This window comes from Dermacentor variabilis, chromosome 2 (genome assembly GCF_050947875.1).
Source record: "Dermacentor variabilis isolate Ectoservices chromosome 2, ASM5094787v1, whole genome shotgun sequence".
Taxonomy (NCBI): domain Eukaryota; kingdom Metazoa; phylum Arthropoda; class Arachnida; order Ixodida; family Ixodidae; genus Dermacentor; species Dermacentor variabilis.
In genome coordinates, this window is record NC_134569.1 from 46486193 (window position 1) to 46508395 (window position 22203).

Here is a 22203-nt window from a genome sequence, read left to right on the forward strand (position 1 = left end):
CGTTCTCGATGAGGCGACACACACTGGAGCCGAATTTTGTAACGGTCTATATTAGCACAGTTGCCCTCAATCTGGCTATAGTAATCACGCCAATGCGTTATCTCCGTCATCGGACACTACAGCTGCGACTGGTGATAAGAAACGAATATAACTGAAGGGTACGACACACACACACACACACACACACACACACACACACACACACACACACACACACACACACACACACACACACACACACACACACACACACACACACACACACACACACACACACACACACACAAACACACACACACACACACTGTATGCAGTACGGTTTTTGCGTTTGAATGGTGGAGCTTAACGCCCCAAAGTAACGCATGGACAATGCACTGTAAAATAGCTCACTCCCTTTAAAGGTGGGCAAGGGCGTAAATTACCCCTACAATGCGTGACAGAAGCAGTGGCGGAGGGACCAGGACTATTTACTAACACCTTGAGTGCTGTAATGTTCCCCCACGCCTCGTGTTTACGAATTTGTTCACCGGGGCCGAACGCGGCCGAAAATCGAGCTCACGGCCTCGCACTCTCCACCCGGGGGATCGAGCCCGCGACCATATATATCTGTTGTGCATTGAAGTGCGACACATATTCAGCGTCACCTTAGTCATTCAAGTTGTTGCAACGGTTGGTTTCGAACGTGCATGGTTACCTCAGCGCAGCAGCCCGATGTATTAAGACCCATTATATAGGTATTAAACCGTACGCTACCCAGCGACCACAGTTGGCGGGAAAACGGTTAGTGACATCCCAAACTCCGCGATCACGCGGCACGGACGGAAATTGTCAAGGCAAAAGTCTCATCAGTGAGTCGACCTTCGTAGTCTTTGAGCGAAAACGCGTCGACGACACGTAAGGTACAAAAAGGGCTACGAACCCCCGACCTCTGGTAGGATTTGAACCCACGACCCTTGGTGTTATAATTGAGGCTAAGAGTCCTCGACCATTGGTGGGAGACGACCCCACGATCTTCGGTGTTAAAGAAGACGAATTTAAGGCGCAGTTAAATACGATAGAGTTAAGGCATTCGAACCCACCACATTTGGTGGGAGTAGAACTAAGAATTTAATTATGGAGTTTTACGTGCCAAAACCACTTTCTCATTATGAGGCACGCCGTAGTGGGGGACTCCGGAAATTTAGACCAGCTGGGGTTCTTTAACGCGCACCTAAATCTAAGTACACGGGTGTTTTCGCATTTCGCCCCCATCGAAATGCGGCCGCCGTGGCCGGGATTCGATCCCGCAACCTCGTGCTTAGCAGCCCGACACCATGGCCACTAAGCAACCATGTCGGGTCGGAGTCGAACACTCGGCCTTTGGTGGGAGTCGAACCCACCACTTTTGGTGGTAATTAAGTCGAAGTTAATTAAGACACAGGTAACTCAGATGGAGTTAATTAAGGCACTCGAACCCACGGCCTTTGGCGGGAGTTGAACCCTCGGCCTTTGGAATTAAGAGGAATGAATAAGCGAGATACACTAAAGCGAATTATGGGGGATGACTAAGCGAATTAAGGGGATGTGTACATCATGTGTCCATCTTTAATGCATCGGCACTACGGCTTTCGCCTTCAAGTCGTTTTAGGGATAACGTAAGAGACCCTGTGAATTATTATTACTAAAATGCGTAAAGTATCTTAAGAATGATAATCGAATTAAATATTGTCATCTACTCGACAGCGTAAGACAACAGCTCTTGGGCGGATGACAATTTTCTTGGGGTATGCGATCGAATATTCGTAACTTTCGAATAGCGAATCGAATAATGTCATATTCAATTTGGACTCCGAATCGAATACTCACTATTCGTAAATCCGAATATTTTTCGAATAATTTTCGAATATTTTAAAACATAGGCGTCGCCCAATTAAACATAAAAGTGGAACAAAAGTACGGCAAGTTTTCACCCCTGCGGGCATAGTATAGAAATAAAAGATGAGCATTTGCGAGGCGGGGCAGGCTGCGTCGCTTAGGTAGCCATAGTTTACAGGCTGTATACAACGATTATTCGCACTCCCTGAACAGTCCTGTGCTTGCGAAGAAACTGCTTGTTTGCTCCTAATGCTCAATTTCTGCTTTTAAACAGTTCATAACCTACTGTGTAATGAGAGAAGCTTGCTAACTTTAAGAATACTAGGTTGTCAACATTGCTTTATATTAATTGCGATGACAGCTGTTCATTATTAGAGAATTATTCGATACTCGGTTCGCTCTTGGCACTATTCGATTCGTATTCGACTCGATTTCAAAAATCCTTTTTCGCACACCCCTAACAATTTTTCCTTATCATGCACTTTACGATGCGGGTAACCGCAGAACTGATTCGCCTGGAGCGGAAGCCTTCTATTGAGAAAGACTGCAACGTGATGTGCGTGTGCGTGCGTCTGCGCGCGCGCATGTATCGTTTCTCAACGCGATTAGCATTCTTCGAGAAAATCGCCCAGTTAGCGGTGCGTGTGTGCGTGCGCGCGCGCGTGCGAGTCGACGCCTAACCTTTGTCAAGCCAAATTGGGTCAATGGGTAGTTATTGGCCAACTAGGCAGAGCATCGAGCAGCTGTGTTGAGACTGGTTCGAAACGAACCATCGGACCAACTTCGGTCACTGCGTATATGTGCCACCGCCAACGGGGTGTGCGTGCCGCTCTTCCACGAACATCTTTGGCGCCAACTTGGGCCATAGAGTGTGCGACGCATTTCATAACAATCCTCGTACAGAACATATCGTGACCAAATACGCACCCATGATAAAATGCATAGCTAATCGCGTGAAAGTCTACAATCACCTCCAAAGGACGGATGTGCCGTCACTTCTTTCTTTCTTTTTCTATGCAAAAGTGCACAGATCCATAACTATAGGCTTTGGCTAAACGTCTAGACGGTAGCCATACTGACGATATTGTACGGCTAAGGATCCAGAGTTTATAACTACTGACGCCGTTGCATTCTGTCAAACCAGTAAAAATCGAAACAAAAGGCAAACAAGCGAACTACAATAGTAGGCGGGCGATGCTGACCTGCGTCCGGCTGGTTGTCGTCCGGCGAGGAAGAGGAAGCGTCTTCGGCGGGGACCGTAGCGCGCGCCGAAGGAGAAGAAGCAGTCGGCGGGGGCGCGCTGCTGCCGACGCAACCGAGACGAGCACCATGCTGCGCGGCCGGGCCCTGCGGCGTTGCGGCCGGCGAGGTCTGCGCCTGGCCCTGCAGCGCGGCGCCGACGGCGGTCCCAGCAGCCACGAGCTGGCCCTGCTCGAGCTCGTGCGGTGGCACCCGGGCGCTCTCTCGAAGCCGGGCGAGCCGCGGCTCGTGCTCGTCGTGGCGCTCCGCTGGCTCAGCCACTGCCAGGACGACCCGCCCCTCGTCGAGGCCGCGCTCGAGGCCCTCGGCTCCCTGCTCCTGCGACATCGTGCCGGGCTGCGCGAGTGCTGCTTCGAGCTGCTCATGAGCGTCTTCCACCTGCTCGCCTCGCCCGCCGCCTCGGTGCGCCACAAGGCGTTGGGCCTGGTCCTGGTGAGCAGGCGCGAAGCTGTGGCTCTGTCGGCGCACCACGCGCGTTTCATTTCTGCTGCGTCAGCGCGACACCTCCCCCCACCCCCACCCCCCGTATCAGTTTACTATCTGCAGGTGTATGCTGTGGCACGGCAGCAGACGGGATGCGGGGCTGCAGTTACGTAGTACAGTGGCACGGCCTAGTAGCGGCCATGATGTGGATGGGAAGCGCATGCGCGCGGGAGATACGTTCGACTTCGTCGGAAAGCAACGAGGAAATGTTCTCGGCATGGCGCCGTGACTCACCAATCTACAGTCCATATTTCACAGTGAATTTTTTTGTACCCTTTTTTTTGTTCGTGCAATATTGTTCCCTGCCTCGCTGCACATATGTGCGGACATGCGCCCGAATTTCTGGCTTCCCGACAATTAAAGCATAGTTATCTGGACCACCGCTGGTTCCGAAGGAGAGAAACAAGACGCCCTTCAACAAGCGACCGACGTCGTCCAGCAATATGCAAAAACAAGTGGTCTCCGGTGCTCCCCCGAGAAGTCAGAACTATTAGTCGTTCGACAGAAATCCCGAAGAAAACTCAATGAACTACCAAACATCACACTCACCCTCGACGACAAAGAAATACCCACAGTAAACCGCGTCCGCATTCTCGGACTCCACATACAACAGGACGGCGGAGGCGCATACACCATCCAACGTCTCAAGCAGACCACCTTCCAGATCATGCGAATGGTCAGCCGTATCACCACCAAACAATACGGACTGAAAGAAGACGACATAATACAGCTCGTCCAGGCCCTGATAATCAGCCGCATTGCTTACGCTGCCCCGTACTTGCCCCTCACTCACAAGGAGATAGATCAATTAAACGTACTTCTTCGGAAAGCCTACAAGCAAGCGCTCGGCCTACCCCCGGGAACAGCGACACTCAAACTTGAAGCCCCAGGAGTCCATAATACTATAAGAGAAATTATAGACGCCCACCTCACAAGCCAACGAGAACGACTAGCCCTCACACCAACAGGAAGAAAAGTCCTAGCGCGCCTAGGCTACCCCACACACAGCAAAGGCCACGAACAAGCAATCCATCTGGCCCCCAACTTCCGAGAGCACATCAAGGTAGCCCCTATCCCCAGAAGCATGCACCCGGAACATCATGCCGATCGTCGCCAAGCTCGCGCAAAAGCTCTACAGACAAGGTATGGCAGTCTCCCCACCACACTATACACAGATGCCGCGCAGTACCCCCAAAAAGCAGCCATGACGGCCAGCGTTGTCGACTATAACCTACAAGAGGTGGTCTCGATGACTGTCCGCACTGCCAGCACCCTCGTAGCGGAGGAGACAGCCATCGCCTTGGCCATCACCTCTAGTCTGACCAACGAGTACATCACAATTATTACCGACTCCCAGGCAGCTTGCCGTAGCTACGCGAGAGGTCGAATATCTTCAATCGCCCACCGACTCCTCAAACAGGCCTCCGCATTCCCGGACGTTGAAATAGTGTGGACTCCAGGACACGAGTCCCTCCGTGGAAATCAGCGTGCGCACGCTGTAGCCCGAGCTCATGCCACCCGGGCGCCACAAGAGAGGGACACGGACGCATTCATGGAGCCCGTACCTTTACAATACAACGCCATACTACAACACCACAGATTGAACAGACGGCAATACCCACCTCCACACAAGACCCTCTCACGTGAAGACGCCGCAACATGGAGACAACTACAAACCAATACATACCCACATTTAAGCAGACTACACGCAATCCACCCTACACTATATTCATACAAATGTCCCCTTTGTAATGATTACGCCTCCCTATATCACACCACATAGGCGTGCCCCAACGTGAAGGCAGCCCCGCAAATACCCAACCCCACACCCGAGCAATGGGAGGCCGTGCTGACTAGTTCGGACCCTCGTAACCAGCAGCAACTGGTGCGGCGGGCCCGGGAGACAGCAAGAGCCGCAGGAGCCCTGGACTAAGGGCGCCTCCCGCACAAGCTGAAAGACACCTGCTTGTCCTTTCTTTTTTTTTTTTTAATGAATGTTTCTCCTCCTCCTCCTTGAAAGGTTGCGCTAGTCCGTGTCTGATAGTCAGTTCACCTTCCGCGTTGTATATTTTCTTTATATTAACGTACCGCGACACAGCTCAGCGACGAGGTTTGTTGTAGTTACTTTACAAGATATGCAATTACTTATGTCGCCCCATACTCGTTCCCCTATATATAGGTTCCAAGTGCATAGGTTATCGAGTCAAATTCGAGCCAGAATGTACCCGCTCGTCCAGTTTGTTCAAAGTTTTCGCATATCGCGCACGACGGCACTGTGGAAGGACATTTAGCATAGAAAGAAATGTCGCTGCTCTTTTTCGTAATAAAAATCGAATGATCCTTCTCGCCGACTAGTAGCGAGGGCGTGGAGCAGAACCCACTTGTCAGCCGGCAAGTCACCTTTATTTCCTTCAGCAAAAAGGACGAATTTCAGGGCCTTGCCGCTCTAGAACTAATGTCCCCTTTCACCTATAGTTCGCATTAACAGATTTATATAGTTTTTCTTACACTAATAACGTCGTCATAACGAAGTTGCAGAGGAAACAGGAATTCGTTATATCATTTCGTGAAATCCTCTCTCTCTCTCTCTCTCTCTCTCTCTCTATATATATATATATATATATATATATATATATATATATATATATATATATATATATATATATATATATATAGACTTACAGCGCTTATTGGAATTTACGAATGGTGGACGGTGAGCTGGCGAAGCGTGTCCCCTTGGACCGAGATTCGAGATATTAATTTTCAGTGCCCGACGAACTACACGGACGTCCAATTTATTTTCGTGCTTCAAGGCGTAAGCGGCGTTCTGTTAGACAAGTCAGTGAAACAACTGTGCGTTTTCACCAAAACTTTAGTGGCGCGTATCTCGACACTCGCGCTGTCCTCAGAATTCGTTCCAGCTGAATGTGCCTTGCTAGTTCACCGGCTAGAATCCGTTAATTGCAATATGCGTCGATAAGTAATTACCGTATAGACTCCTGTAAAGGCCACATTCCCCAACTTGACAGCCCGAAATTTGGGGGAAAAAAATTTCCAAATTAGCGTTTGGTGCTCCGATGGACTGTAATGTACCAGTATACATTACAGTACACTATAATACCACTGTCACACGGCACGTGTAATTTCATTCGCAGCGAATGAGGTTACGTCTTAATGCCATTTTTGTTGCTTCTACGCGGGCTTAGTGAATGAATGACATGCACAGCTAACGGCATTCACCCACTGAATGAGTTTCCCGAACTCATGCAAGCGCAACTTGTGCATAATCTCGACGACAGGGGCTCGGCAAAAAATCACAAAATCGATAAATTAAGACGAAATGTAATCAGAGTAGAGGTTATAATAATTGCTGCTATGAACTTTTTAATAATTTTATGACGCACAGCACGACAGTTGAGGCCAGTTTGTGCAACTATATTCTTCTTCCCATGCATGGAATCTCGACTGGACGCTAGCACCTCTTGTCGGCCACGTTTACAAACAAACGCTCGTCTGTATTTTTATTTCATTTCTGCGTATTTTTTTTTTCAAAGTGGTGCCGCGCTAAAGCCTATCCACCAACCACGGAAGCCAACTGTGCAGCTGCGTCAGCGGAGAATGAGAAGCGAAAAGCGCGCTGGATCAACGACAAGACGCGCGCGCTGCTGAAAGTGTGGGAAGACCACGTGACCGATTTGCGCAGGACAAAGCGCAACCTGAAAGTATATGGTACATGTCGATTGCCGAGTGCCTGCGGGCGCAATGTGCCGATAAACATCGCCATCAACTGTGAATGCCATTTTGCGTATCCGTGTAGACAGGGAATCACGCAAGACCGCAATGACATTCGGCATGAATGTCACTTACTGTGAATGACATTACACCTGCCGTGTGACAGAAGTATAACTCAGTTGGCAACCGTCATGTGTCAGTAGGCGATAGGGTCGCTGACTCTATAGTGCGCTGGCACCATACGCACGGCACGCCGGGCTCCAATAATGCCGTGTCCATATAGTGACCATTGCCTTTGTCCTGTTCAGTGTGACGGCAGTGTTATAATGCGGTACAGCACAGAGAAGTAAACCGGCGCATACACTCTGAAAGCGGTGTTTTATCATTCGTCGGCTTTGCTTCCTGACTCGCTGGAAGGCGACGTCACCACGCGTCGAGGTAAACCATTGTGGCTCACGTCATTTAGGACGCTGTTGTGATCGGGGGCGTCGCCATTTTTTTCCACACCTTTATTGCTGTTCTTTTTTTTTAAGTTTAGCTTCCTTTGTCTCGCGTCCAGAATTGGAGAACACCCTATAACCAAAACTTGATCTAACGGTCTGGTGAAATACAAAAAGAAGTAATAATAATCCCGACAATAAATAATTTCGCGCGAGATATCATTCGCCCGCGTATTGTTGCTCGAGTTCTTCATCGCAACAAGAAGAAAAAAAAACGAAACAAAAATTTTGACGAAAAACAAAACAAAAATGAAACGAGAACAGCGATGAGCACACTGCGCAGTATAAATGAACCTGAAATGACAAAGCGCGAGACTGTTGCGCGCCGCCGCTAACTCGCTCGATCGAACGCGTTAGCGTAACCGACGTAACGGTGGGTCGAACAAACTTGGTCATTATAGCGGTAACCGAACATTACGTGCAGGTCCTTTGGGTTCCCGTCTGTATACCCTGGCAGGATTCGTCGCAAAGAATGAACGAGAGAGAGAGAGAGAGAGAGAGAGAGAGCGAGAGATCAATTCTTGTGTGTGTGGTTCCGTTCTGTACAAGGCAAAAAAATACATTTCAGCTAAACTGCATTAAGATTTTGAAAGGACCGAAGTGCGCCGCACCTATTGCAGTCGACTCCTGTAATCGATTTTGACGGGACACAAAGGATGGTCGTCTTGATCGTCCAATCAGCGAAGGTAAAAAGGGGGTGACCCATCATGAGAACGTGAGCTGTTAATAGCAGAACGTGAACACATACACACTTTCAAGTTAAATAGCATGCGGTCCCGTGTACTTATACTTCTCACTTGTATTTACTTTCTCACAAATGGAACAGCTCAAATGACAAAACACCACAGAGAGCACAGAAACGCTATCGACTCTAATGGCTCCATCTGATGTCACGGCAAGCTGTATAAATATGTGCGATGAAGAAAATTACTCGAAGAGTTAATCGACGATCGACAGGGCACAACATTACATTTATGAAATGTCATCAGACAGACGCGCTCAATTAGGACCTGTAGGATTTTCGCCGCAGTTATTTTTCATCATCATCATGCTAATCAAGTTCACCACAAAAGGTCTTGCGGAGCTGAGAGTTCTGCATGCTCTCAGGCTTACCCGAAAGACCAGGCCCGGCCCGGCGCACAAGCCCGGCTCGAGCAGGGTGTGCAAGTTTTCGCAAGGGCACGTTCCTAGAAGCTTCGGGCTCGGGTCGGTGCTCGAGCTTTAGTCGGGCCTGTAAATTCGTAACTTCTTCTCCAAGCCCAGAAATCCATTCCCCTCGATGTGCCACACGCGCATCTATGCCCCCGGACGTCTGTCTGCTTCCTTCCCCCGCAGCCTTTCCCCGGGTGGAGGGAGTTTGCCTTCAGACGCTTCAGGCTGGTCTGGGCCCTGACACCTGGGCCTGGAAAGATCCGCAAGGGACAACCCTACAACGTAGTCCCAAATATCGAACACCCGTGTTTACGGCAGACCTTCGTCCCCTCCTGTGACTGTGCCCTGCATGGTGCTCGGGATATTAGGCATAAGCTACTTAGGGAGGACAAACTAAAGCCGAATGTTCCGGATGGTTTTACCCGTTGGGTAACGGACCACCCCCCCCCCCCAAAAAAAAAAAAAAAGAAGCGCTAATTCGTTGTTGCTGTACCTGCACCAAACAGGGCTGCGTGGGTTCACTTAACGGTATTTTGTTATTTTTTTTAGTGCATATGTCTTGTGGCAAATCTTTCTCGTACTGAATCTCATACTTAACTGTCGATTATAAAAACTGCTGTCCTAACATAATTTTGGGCGGGTGCCGCATGCTGCCTACGGAAAAGCCAGGGCAGGCAGACCAAGACACATTATAGCGGTGCACTCTTCTGATTAGTGAGTAATAGGGAATCCCTCCGGTCTTTGTTAAAACGGTACAGTGGCAATCTGCGCCCCTTGCAGGGCAATATCGAAGATACATGTATGTATACATGTAATGAAAGAATGTATCGTGTGTCTTAAGGTAAAAGCTACTGGGGGCTATCGCAACATCACCGTGCGGAACTATAAACGTTGGCTGAATTCCGCTTCTCAAGCTGATAGTGCGGCCACTATAAGCCACCCGAATAAATGAATATATCGCTAACAAGCGCTTTGCGCCAGCAGATATGTAGGTCACGAAAGGCCATTTCAGCTTTATGTGCTCTCGTACACACGACGCTTCACAAAAAAAAAAAAAAGAACGTCGCTACCACCGTTGTTGCTGCTGTACACCTCTCCGATGATCCGGTATTGCATAAACGGCAATACGTTTACGGGCAAGATAAAACTCCACAGCGGTATTTGCACCATCGTGCAGATGCATCTTATTGATATTATCGTAATTAAACGGCGGCCTGCTAGCTAGTCGGCAAGCAGAGCAGCGATTCCGATGAATCATAAAAGCGTCAAGCAAAAACTGCTGACAGCGCCGCGTATGAAGAGCCTCCATGTTCAGCAGCTAAAGCAACCCTAATAAATTATTTCGGAATGAAAATATTACACTTTGAGCAAGAAAGACAAAAAATTTGAAAAACTAACGGACATTTCATTCATATGAAACAAGGTTGGTCGGCGTTAAGAAATTTCCAAGCAAGCATTTCTGTGCATATGGGTAAGTTTGCTGCTATATTAATTAATCATATATATATATATATATATATATATATATATATATATATATATATATATATATATATATATATATATATTGTTACGTTTCGCCTACGACGCGCGGTTTAGCCGGCGCGGCTGCAACAAAGCGGCAAACATTTTGGCCCGTTCGGCGTCGCCGCTACGCCTCCCCGCCAAGCGCGTCCAGGCATGTTCCGATGCCACGTGTCTTCATGTGCGTGTGTGAGTGTATGTGCATATTGGTGCCCACGCTTGTCGAAGCGCGGCAGCCGGGGAGAGGAGCTCCCAACAACTGTGAAGCGAGGGGGTCTGACAGGCGCCGACACGACAGTGTGAGCCACCTTCTCCTCCCCATTGTGCCCGACCGGCGGCGACACGACAGTGTGAGCCACCTTCTCCTCCCCATTGTGCCCGACCGGCGGCGACACGACAGTGTGAGCCACCTTCTCCTCCCCATTGTGCCCGACCGGTGGCGACACGACAGTGTGAGCCACCTTCTCCTCCCCATTGTGCCCGACCGGCGGCGACACGACAGTTTGAGCCACCTTCTCCTCCCCATTGTGCCCGACCGGCGGCGACACGACAGTGTGAGCCACCTTATCCCATTGTTCCCGAGCGGCACAGTCACGTGCTCGTCTATAGAGGGGTTCCTTCTTGCCCTCAACTGCGAGAGTATAAAAGCAGCTGCCCCCGGACGCCAAAGGAGGGGCTCCGATTGAGTAAAGTGCACTCCCGTCTCTCTACTTCGGTCAACCTGACCGCCAACTCTTTGCGATGTTAGAATAAACAAGTTGTTTTGTTGTTACCAGTCGACTCATGCTTTGCCGGGACCTTCGGATGCTTCCAGTTGTACCCCAGGCCGCCAGGCCAACGCTACCCTTGGGGCTTGCGACCCAGGTGCAACAACGGGCGTCAGCGCCGAGTTCCCAACAACTCGTACCAGCAGTCCGACCACAACAACCGGTGCCATCGGTGGGATCCAAACAACTGTCTGCCAGCGGTGAGATCGCGACAACGGAGGCCAGCAGCGAAGAGATGCAGTTGACTGTATGCTGAGCAGCTCAACGACCATCCGGGAGCAGTGCAACGAGCCCTGTGTGATGACTGGTTGCCTGCAGCGGAACGACTGCGCTGGATTCTTGGCTGCGAGGTTTGGTGAGTGCGGGACTTTCTTCTTCTGAGCTTTGCCAGGCTTTTGTTAGTGTCAGAAACAGAGCTGGTAATTGTGGTTGTCGTTGCTGCCGGGTTAGTTTGCGGCAAGACAATAGTAGGCAGTAGAGAAAGCAGCATTCAGAGCAGCCATGGATTTGAAGTCGTTGCGCAAACCGAAATTGCTGGAGCTTGCAAGAGAGTTGGGTCTGGATGTCTCGGACAAACTCAGAAAACCAGAACTGCTAAAGGCTATTCTTGAGTTAGAGGCTGAGGATGACGAGCTGTCGGAATGCCTTGAGACTATTGAGGAGAGGTCAAAAAGACAGGAGCGCGAACTTAAAGAGCAAAAAGAGAAACAGGAGCGCGAACTTAAAGAGCAGAAAGAAAAAGAAGAGCGCGAACACGCTTTGGAAATGAAGCGTCTCGAGGTAGAGATGGAACGCGCTCGTAATGGAAGTCAGGCACACGGTGCAGGAGAACGCGTATTGTTCAAAATGACTGACCTGATGCGGCCGTTTAAGCTTGGAGAGGACATTGGTTTGTTCCTGGTTAACTTTGAGCGAACGTGCGAGAAGCAGGGGTTCTCTCGGGAAACGTGGCCACAGCGCTTGCTCACTTTGTTACCCAGCGAGGCCGCCGACGTAGTCGCTCGCTTGGATAGAGAGGAGGCAGAGGATTTCGACAAAGTAAAATCGAGTCTGCTAAAAAAGTACAGACTGTCAGCGGAGGCGTTCCGTCGGAAGTTTCGGGAAGATGAGAAAGGCAGAAGTGAGTCATACACAGAGTTTGCGTACAGGCTAATGTCAAACATGCAGGAGTGGCTCAAAGAAGAGAAAGCGTTTGGTGACCACGATAAAGTTCTGCAGTGCTTCGGGCTAGAACAGTTTTATAGTCGGTTACCTGAGAACGTGCGGTACTGGGTCTTGGATAGGCCAGACGTTTGTACGGTGGCTAAAGCCGCTGAGCTAGCCGAGGAGTTTGCGACGCGTCGGGCTCGCGGAGCTAAGGACGGTCAAAAGGGTGAATTTGGCTCGAAGTTTGAGAGGCCGAAGTTCACACCCATGAGAGCAAAGGAGAACACACGTAGTGCGGATGCGAGTGAAAGCAGTGCGACCGAACCTAAGGAGACGGCGGCAGCCGAAGCCGAACGCAGAAAGCGGTTCGAGACGAGGCAAGCGCGCATTTGTTATACGTGCCAGAAGCCGGGTCACTTTTCGGCGCAGTGTCCGGAAACAAAAACAAAAGTTGTGTTTTTGTCATTATGCAGCACTGACGAGAACATGAAGCTTCTCGAGCCTTACATGCGAGACCTCCTCGTGAACGGGAAAGAGTGCCGAGTGCTTCGCGATTCCGCAGCTACGATGGATGTAGTTCACCCGTCTTATGTAGAACCCCATATGTTCACGGGCGAGTGCGCATGGATCAAACAAGCCGTGGAAGCTCATAGCGTGTGTCTGCCGGTAGCAAAGGTGCTTATCGAAGGACCTTTCGGAGCGCTTGAGACGGAGGCCGCAGTGTCATCTATGCTGCCCCCCCAGTACCCGTACCTATTTTCGAACAGGTCCGATCTCCTCCTGCGCGAGAAGGGGCTTTTGTTTGGTGAGGCTAGCGTTCAGGCCTTAACCAGATCGAAGGTTCGGGAGCTCGCTGCAAAGGCGGTAGTTGCGGGGCCGACGTTATCGAACAATGAAAAAGGGTCAGAGGCGCAGCAAGCTGATATTCGGAGCACGCCCGAACTGAATAAACTTGAGTCTGTAACGTTAAAGGCACCAGATACTGGAGAGGAAAATCCCGATGCGGGAAAGTTAGAAGAGCTATCTGCAGATTTGCTCATCGCGCCTACGTCAGACGGACTTGATAGGTTGCTAAAAGTCAGCCGGTCGGCTTTGATAGCCGAGCAAAAAAAGGATGGCAGCCTAGAAAACGTGCGCTGCAATGTCAAGGAAGGTATCGCCAGGAAAAATGCGCGTTTTGTGGAAAGAGGTGGAGTCCTGTACCGGAAGTATCTAGACCGCAGAGGAGTGGAGTTCGATCAGCTGATCATGCCTCAATGCTATCGTGAGGATCTGTTGCGCTTGTCGCACGGGGGTTCGTGGTCCGGACACCTAGGAGTTAAGAAAACTAAGGACCGTCTCTTGCAAGAGTACTATTGGCGAGGGTGTTTTCGGGACGCAGACCATTTCGTGAGGACATGTGACACCTGTCAGCGGGTGGGCAAACCAGGGGACAAATCGAGGGCGCCGTTGAGATTGGTACCTATCATTACGGAGCCTTTTAGACGGCTCGTTATTGATACAGTGGGACCTCTGCCGGTAACAGCCACGGGGTACAGACACATTTTGACTGTGATCTGCCCAGCGACAAAGTTCCCTGAAGCAGTGCCGCTTAAAGAACTCAGCTCAGTTGAGATAGTCACTGCACTACTGTCCATATTTGCGCGAGTTGGTTTTCCTGCGGAAATCCAATCAGATCAGGGCACAGTGTTTACTAGCGCTTTGACGACAACTTTTCTCGAAAGGTGTGGGGTAAAGCTGTTACACAGCTCAGTGTACCACCCACAGTCGAATTTCGTTGAGAAGCTCCACTCCGTCATGAAGCGCGTGTTGAGAGCATTGTGTTTTGAACATCAAACTGACTGGGAGCTGTGTCTGCCTGGGGTGATGTTTGCATTACGGACCGCGCCGCATGCAGCTACGGGGTTTTCGCCAGCTGAGCTGGTGTACGGTCGCTCGCTTCGGTCTCCGCTTCGCATGCTTCGAGAATCGTGGGAAGGCAGGGGCGACGACCCAGTCGTGGTGGAGTACGTGCTTAAGCTCCTCGAACGCTTAAGAAGGGCACAGGAGTTGTCAGGTGAAGCAATGGCAAAGGCCCAGCAGAGGGCCAAGGTTTATTATGATCGGACCGCCAGGGCCCGTCGTTTTGAGGTGGGCGATGAGGTCATGATATTGCGCACATCGCTAAACAACAAACTAGACGTGCAGTGGGAGGGCCCAGCACGAATTGTTCAGAAACTGTCGGACGTTAACTACGTGGTGAGTCTGCCAGGAAAGCGGAAAGCACAGCAAGTTTACCACTGTAATCTGCTCAAACCTTATAGACAAAGGGAAGCAGTAGTGTGCATGATGGTAAACGTTCCCGAAGAGCTTCCGGTCGAGCTTCCGGGACTAGGCTCAGTGACGAACAGGCAAGACACCGATCAAGTCATTGGTGACTTAATCAGTAAAGCATCGCTGTCGCCTGAGCAGAAAACCGAACTACACCAGCTCTTACAAGAGTTTCAAGGTCTGTTCTCTGAGAGGCCTGGTAGGACTTCTGTACTTACTCATGATATAGAACTTACCTCCCCAGAGCCAGTACGATCCAAGGCGTATCGGGTGTCACCCCGCCAGAACGATATTATGGAGGCTGAGGTAAAGAAAATGCTACAGCTCGGTGTTATTGAGGCAGGTGAGTGTGATTATACCTCCCCTTTGATTTTAGTTGAGGTACCGGGCAAGGAACCTCGTCCTTGCGTCGACTACCGCAGGCTTAATTCCATCACTAAGGATCAAATTTATCCGATCCCTAACATCGAGGAGCGCCTTGAGAAAGTTAGTAGCGCTCAGTTTATTTCCACCCTAGATCTTGTCAGGGGTTATTGGCAGGTTCCACTTACAGAAGAGGCTAGTAGGTATGCGGCGTTCATTTCACCAATGGGAACATTCCGTCCTAAAGTGTTGAGTTTTGGTTTGAAGAACGCGCCATACTGTTTTTCAAGCCTCGTGGATAAAGTGTTGCGGGGACAGCAAGAATTCGCTTTACCGTATCTAGACGACGTAGCGATATTCTCCGCATCCTGGTCTGAGCATATGGCACACTTGCGGGCAGTGCTAACCCGCCTGCGCGAAGCGGGCTTGACAATCAAGGCTCCCAAGTGCCAGTTAGCACAGGCCGAGGTTGTCTACCTCGGTCACGTGATTGGTCAGGGTCGTCGCCGCCCCTCTGAAATAAAGGTGGCCGCTGTGCGAGACTTCCCGCAACCGCGCACGAAGACCGATATTCGGTCGTTCTTAGGTGTCGCCGGCTACTATCAGAGGTACATCCCCAGGTACTCTGATATCGCGGCTCCCCTGACGGATGCTCTAAGAAAAACAGAGCCTCAAACAGTCGTCTGGGACGAGACAAAGGAAAGAGCTTTTAGCGCCCTAAAGAGTGCCCTAACAAGCCAGCCTGTGCTACGATCGCCAGACTATACAAAAGGGTTCGTTGTTCAGTGCGATGCTAGTGAGCGAGGCATGGGCGTTGTACTGTGCCAACGGGAAAATGGAGAAGTAGAACACCCCGTCCTGTATGCTAGTCGTAAGCTGACCAGTCGTGAGCAGGCGTATAGCGCCACCGAGAAAGAGTGTGCGTGTCTCGTGTGGGCCGTTCAGAAATTGTCAGGCTATCTAGCCGGCTCGAGGTTTATCATTGAGACGGATCACTGCCCTCTCCAATGGCTGCAGACCATCTCTCCCAAAAATGGCCGCCTCCTGCGCTGGAGCCTCGCTTTGTAACAATATTCCTTTGAGGTGCGTTACAAAAAGGGGAGTCTCAACGGTAACGCCGATGGCTTAAGTCGAAGCCCCTAACGTAGGAATCAGCCTCAAAATTGTTTGTTACTGATGTTTTTCTTCCTGAGGCAGGATTTTTAACATATTGCTTTTGTTTAGTGTTTCAAAGTGATGACATGCTTTCTAGTGCAATTTTCCAATTTGTGGACGCGTTCTAAGTGCTGCTAGACTACTGTAAGGAACTAGGCAGTGGTATAGAAGGGGAAAGAGCCTGGCAGGGCTTAGTGAGGGTTGTGCCGTGCTTGCTGACTGAGCGGTTGAGTTTCAGCGTAGTTCTAACGCTTGTCGGGAACGAGAACAAAAATGTGAACTCTCCCGAAGTCACTTTGCAGTGTCCTGTGCGAACCTGAACGAGAGAACGAGGCCTTCTCTGTGCGCTGCGCTCAAGAAACGTCGAGGGACGCCCGACTTCGGTTATGAGCATCATCGAGCGACATCCCTCCGGACAGCGGATGCAGTCCCCTGTCCATCGGGATCTCCTTCCCCCGGCGGGGCGGTCTGTTACGTTTCGCCTACGACGCGCGGTTTAGCCGGCGCGGCTGCAACAAAGCGGCAAACATTTTGGCCCGTTCGGCGTCGCCGCTACGCCTCCCCGCCAAGCGCGTCCAGGCATGTTCCGATGCCACGTGTCTTCATGTGCGTGTGTGAGTGTATGTGCATATTGGTGCCCACGCTTGTCGAAGCGCGGCAGCCGGGGAGAGGAGCTCCCAACAACTGTGAAGCGAGGGGGTCTGACAGGCGCCGACACGACAGTGTGAGCCACCTTCTCCTCCCCATTGTGCCCGACCGGCGGCGACACGACAGTGTGAGCCACCTTCTCCTCCCCATTGTGCCCGACCGGCGGCGACACGACAGTGTGAGCCACCTTCTCCTCCCCATTGTGCCCGACCGGCGGCGACACGACAGTATGAGCCACCTTCTCCTCGCCATTGTGCCCGACCGGCGGCGACACGACAGTGTGAGCCACCTTATCCCATTGTGCCCGAGCGGCACAGTCACGTGCTCGTCTATAGAGGGGTTCCTTCTTGCCCTCAACTGCGAGAGTATAAAAGCAGCTGCCCCCGGACGCCAAAGGAGGGGCTCCGATTGAGTAAAGTGCACTCCCGTCTCTCTACTTCGGTCAACCTGACCGCCAACTCTTTGCGATGTTAGAATAAACAAGTTGTTTTGTTGTTACCAGTCGACTCATGCTTTGCCGGGACCTTCGGATGCTTCCAGTTGTACCCCAGGCCGCCAGGCCAACGCTACCCTTGGGGCTTGCGACCCAGGTGCAACAACGGGCGTCAGCGCCGAGTTCCCAACAACTCGTACCAGCAGTCCGACCACAACAACCGGTGCCATCGGTGGGATCCAAACAATATATATATATATATATATATATATATATATATATATATATATATATATATATATATATAATAAGAAATTTGCGAATGTATCGAAGTATCTTAAGATACAAATGGACACGATCGTATGGGATACAATAATTGCGGCAGTATCTTGTATTTGCATTTCAAATACTTGTTGCCAGGGTATCTTGTATTATGATACAATTGCAAAGCATCTTTGCCCAGCCCTGTTTGTGCCCACATATATGCTACACTTTTCTCCCGTCTCCGCGACACTGGGATACTCTTGGTAAACGTAGTTCCCCGGTTATTAAGACCTCGGATTCCTTGAGGTGAGCTTCGCGTTCGCGCATGAGAGACGTACGACCCGTTGTTCGAATGCAGGTGGCGAGATCAGCGACAGCGACCGCGCCGGAAAACAGGGGGAAGCGCATTAGTGGTGTGGGGGTGAGCCGGCGAAGGACGAACTTCAAGAGTGCCAACGCGTCTCGGGATAGGAACAACACGACGACGAGTTAGATATCTTCATTGCGATGGCGTTGAAGGGATGGGACGCCTGCTTCGAATCGCGGAAGGCTCACAGAAAGAAAAAAAGAAGAGGTTCCCTAGGTTGCATTAATTTGCCAAAAGTATTCTTCTTATAGCAGCCACAAACGCAAGCAGAGAAAGGAAATGCACTGCAGCTGGCTCTATTGTAAATGCGTAAGCATTTCTATGCCTACCCAACGAGGAAACATGTCCATCACGTAAGACGAATCACTGTAAAGAAAATATCCTGAAGGCTTTGTTGAAATGTTTGGTGATGGTGGAATAAAGGCTATCTCTAGAACCACATGCAGTACCCACTTGGCGTATTGTAGACATCAGGAAGACTGCGATATTGCGGAAATTTAATGTCAAACACCCCCCATCCCCTTTGCGTTTCGGTGTTCGCGGGAAGCGTCTTTCGTTGGGGCTTTCCTTCACCGACCAAAATGCCACCGATCTATGAAAGCTCATATGCTTCACGTCGTGCAAGATAGATATAAACGGTCAATCACTTGATAAGGAGTGATGAGTTCAGTTCAGTTCAGTTTATTACCTTAAATGTCCCCCGTAGGGGCATTACATAAGGGGTGGGTTTTTATAGGATAGCAATACATTGTCACAAATAATTATTTAACAAAATGGTCAGTTACAAGTTCTGTGAACGAAGATGGACAAGTGGTATTAGCGATGTTGGCGAGAAGGCCGTTCCAGTCTGTGGCGGTATGGAAGAAAAAAGAGGCTGCGAAGGTGGTTGTCCGTGCACGTGGGCGTGCCACTTGAAGTGGATGGCTGGTGCGATGCAGCTGTGATGTAAGGCTCTTGATTAAGGGAAGAAAAGAAGAACTTGTGGTACAGGGAAAGACGGGAAATTTTATTAGGGCATCTAAATAATTATTAATTAACGTAGCCGCAATTAAATTGTACAATTGTCATTCACAATTATGTTGCGTGTTAAGGCACAGCGGAAATCGCTACTGGTTATCATTTATTTCTTCATTTTCTGTTCGTGCGAGTTGAAGAATATGCCGTATAGTTTATCGCATAATTGGTTAAACAGAATTTAATTCAGACTTAAGTGTTCTTAGACAAATGCTTCAAACCAACGCTGAGGGTGCTAATTCTTGCAACTTTGGTGAAGGGGATGCGGAAAATAAAACAGAACACAAGGAAATTGACCTCTCGATGCAGTTTTCTTTCGAACTAAGTTCCACATGACGCGGCCGTCGGGTCAATTGCCGTGTACTCGTTATTTCTGGCGCGACGCGGGTTCAGTGGAAATTCAGCGCGAGCAAGAGGCCTACGCTGGCGCAGTCAAAGGCGCCATGACGACTACGACATGATGAGAATGGTATGACGACTCTGAAACGACGAAGATAGTACAACGACGACAGCACAACGATGCTGGCATGGTGACAACGGGATGACAACGATGGCATGGCGAAGACAGCGCGGCGGCGACACTGTGACGACCGTGGCGTGACGATGGCGACGTGACAACGACGGCGGCACATGCCCAACGGAATGACGACAAACCCAGCGGAACGTACCAGCGTCACTGTTGGCGGCACAGACCCGTGGAGACTGGAAACTGCACCATCTCCGGGATCGGCCCACCACTGCGGACGGCACCAACGGGCGCAAAATTGAGCAACGAGCTAAGCAGACTCTTTAAAAAAGTTACTGCGTGCTCTACACCGATGTGCTCAATTTAGCAGTGAACCATATACCGTATACATTGAATCAGACTATATGGGATCACGCTTGACCATGCTATTCAAACAGACAGGTATGATGAAAGTATACTGTTTTCAAGCGAAAAGGATTGCGCACCCACCGAGCAGAGAGGGTCGCTTGCTGTTTCGTGCATTTTACGCACCCTACGCACGTAATTCCTGTTTTTTTTTTCGTATATTACTGTAAGATATCATTTAGTAGGGCCATTATTCCAAAGAGATATCGTCTGAGTCGATCCTACTGTCATTACCCTATATATTGCTTCCCACAACGACCACCAGCTCAACGACCACTCACCCAGTCATCGCACTATATATAACTTACATCTTCAATCTTTCCTCCCCCCCCCCACCCCCAAGCACGGACGGGACCAGCACCCTGCCAAACAAGTAACTGCCCCTCGTTTTCTTTCGCCCCATAACTTCAATCGCCGCCGCCGCGACTTTCAAGATCCACAACACTGATAATATATAATCTATCTATATGTAAGTCTGATCCGCAGTGTCTTGAATGTACTTTGCTCTAGCGACATTACCCGCCCCTCTCTATTAAGACCTCACCCTATGAATGAATGAATGAATGCCAGCACCAGCTGGCATAGACTCATAGTCAGTTTTGAAAGCGCTGGTTTGTTAGCATGAATATTTCGCTTATGTTGCGCTTACTAACATCGTGTTTACGCACTCAAGCAACAAGAAGTATATACGTTTGCAGACTTGTCGCGGTAGTGTGAATTAAGTACTGCATTATAATATTGCTCTACAGCAGCCCGACACATTGCAATCTCTAGGAGCCACATAGCTAAAGTCACCGCTCTGCGTCCCCTTGACGGCATAAATAGTAAGTTTCGAGGCTCCACGAGAAAGGGCAGACTATTAAGCACAGTCCTAAAGAAGAATTAAATGATGGCACATGAAACAGCACGAGGCAAGTATTAATGCATGTACTGTCGCAAAATTAGAAAGCAAGGGCACCATCAACACAAATGAAGCTTGAGCGCTCAGCCTTCGGAACCAGTGTGCTTTACAGTTTCTGCGGCACATCACAAACCACTGCTCATCAACTCGATCCTCCTCCTTCATTTCCTTCCTTTATCATAAGTGCCCTTTTTTTCTTTTCCTTGTTCGTGCCATGCTCCTTTCTGCTTGGTCATTCGGCGCTTCAGCATGTATCCTTAGGATCTGGGCGCACGGGAAAAGCTGCAGTGATATATACAGAAACAGCAGAAATTACTCGACGGATGTTCACGTTATAAGGAGCTGGTGGCGATAACCAGCCTGCTGGAGCGTTGCTAGAACCTGTAGACATTATCGCAGAGCGACTGACTGGAACTCGGTCCATATGCCCCGTCCCTATATCGCACGTATTCAACGTGCACCGCAGATCCTCCTGGAGGTGGACCCGGTGTGCGCATCCCGCGAGCTCCTCTACCTGGCCGCCACCGGAGACCGGATGCAGCGGCTGGCCACAATGGTGGCCTTCCGGCGGCTTCTGTGCCGCGGTCCGGGTCAGCCTTTCGACGTCTGGCTGCTGCCCATGCAGGCCATGTACGAGCTGTACCTGGAGCACGCCGAGCAGCCCGCCGACGATGTTCTGCGCACAGAGGGCTTCCTGGGCCTCGAACTGCTCGAGCACACGTGCGAGCAAGTCGACCACGCCGAGGGCTCCGCGTCACCAGACGAACTCTACGCTCGACGGACTGCGGCTTCCACCGGACCGCTCTCCGACGCCAGCTGCTGCAGCGCAAGCCGCGAAGACGTCGTCTAGTTCGCCTCCATACGAAAGGCCGCGCAACATGGTCACGGATCAGAGCAGAGGTCGTCGCGACTGAGCTCTTTCGCACGCCTCGGAAGACGCACGCGCAGTTTACAGTGCAGTCAGCGCCGTTTAAGCGCTGCTTGCACCTGCGTAGCCAGGCAAGAACGTTAGCGAAAGAGCGAAGTGGTGTAACTTAAGGGCTACTTTGCCTCACAAAAGAGCTCGCCTGCGTTGGAGGAACTGGTTCACCTTGTCAAGGGGGTGAACGTTGCGTCCTGATTTATCGCTGTGTTTAGCTTTATTTAACCCTTGCGCCAGCGGCGTATACGCGCGTATAGCTGGCGATTTGCGCCAAAGCAGTCGCATATTAGCTGCGCCTCGCACAACTTGCGCAACGCAACCGGGACGTCGCCTAGACTTCTATATCGGGGCACATATTTTGGTCATGTCTGTCATCTGCCTCAGCCATTAAGTCAAATGATTTGCAGTTCCCAGACGGCTCGGGTCTTTCTTCAATAGCGTAAAACAGCAAGCTGTGCTGTCCGCACCTTCACGTGCCTGCAGGCTGTAGACCGGTAAAATTGACACCCGATGGTTAACCAGCCCGGAAACATGAAA

At 50.4% G+C, this 22203-nt stretch overlaps 2 protein-coding genes across 3 annotated transcripts in view; one reads left to right on the plus strand and one right to left on the minus strand.

The window, feature by feature from the left end:
- Positions 1-3606, minus strand: part of LOC142571769 (fibronectin type-III domain-containing protein 3A-like) — a 92843-nt gene extending 89237 nt beyond the window's left edge. Inside the window, exon 1 of one of the 2 annotated variants that reach the window (XM_075680359.1) lies at positions 3057-3606. In XM_075680359.1, the coding sequence (XP_075536474.1) occupies positions 3057-3441 (385 nt within the window). In that variant the 5' untranslated portion in view covers positions 3442-3606. The remainder of the gene's footprint in view (positions 1-3056) is intronic. The other variant, XM_075680356.1, reaches the window with a different exon arrangement.
- The window catches only part of LOC142571770 (uncharacterized), a 33202-nt gene extending 11232 nt beyond the window's left edge, over positions 1-21970 (plus strand). The window contains exon 2 of the mRNA XM_075680361.1: positions 21211-21970. Coding sequence (XP_075536476.1) covers positions 21280-21594 — 315 coding nt within the window. The 5' untranslated portion in view covers positions 21211-21279 and the 3' untranslated portion in view covers positions 21595-21970. The remainder of the gene's footprint in view (positions 1-21210) is intronic.
- Positions 21971-22203: the final 233 nt, after the last annotated feature.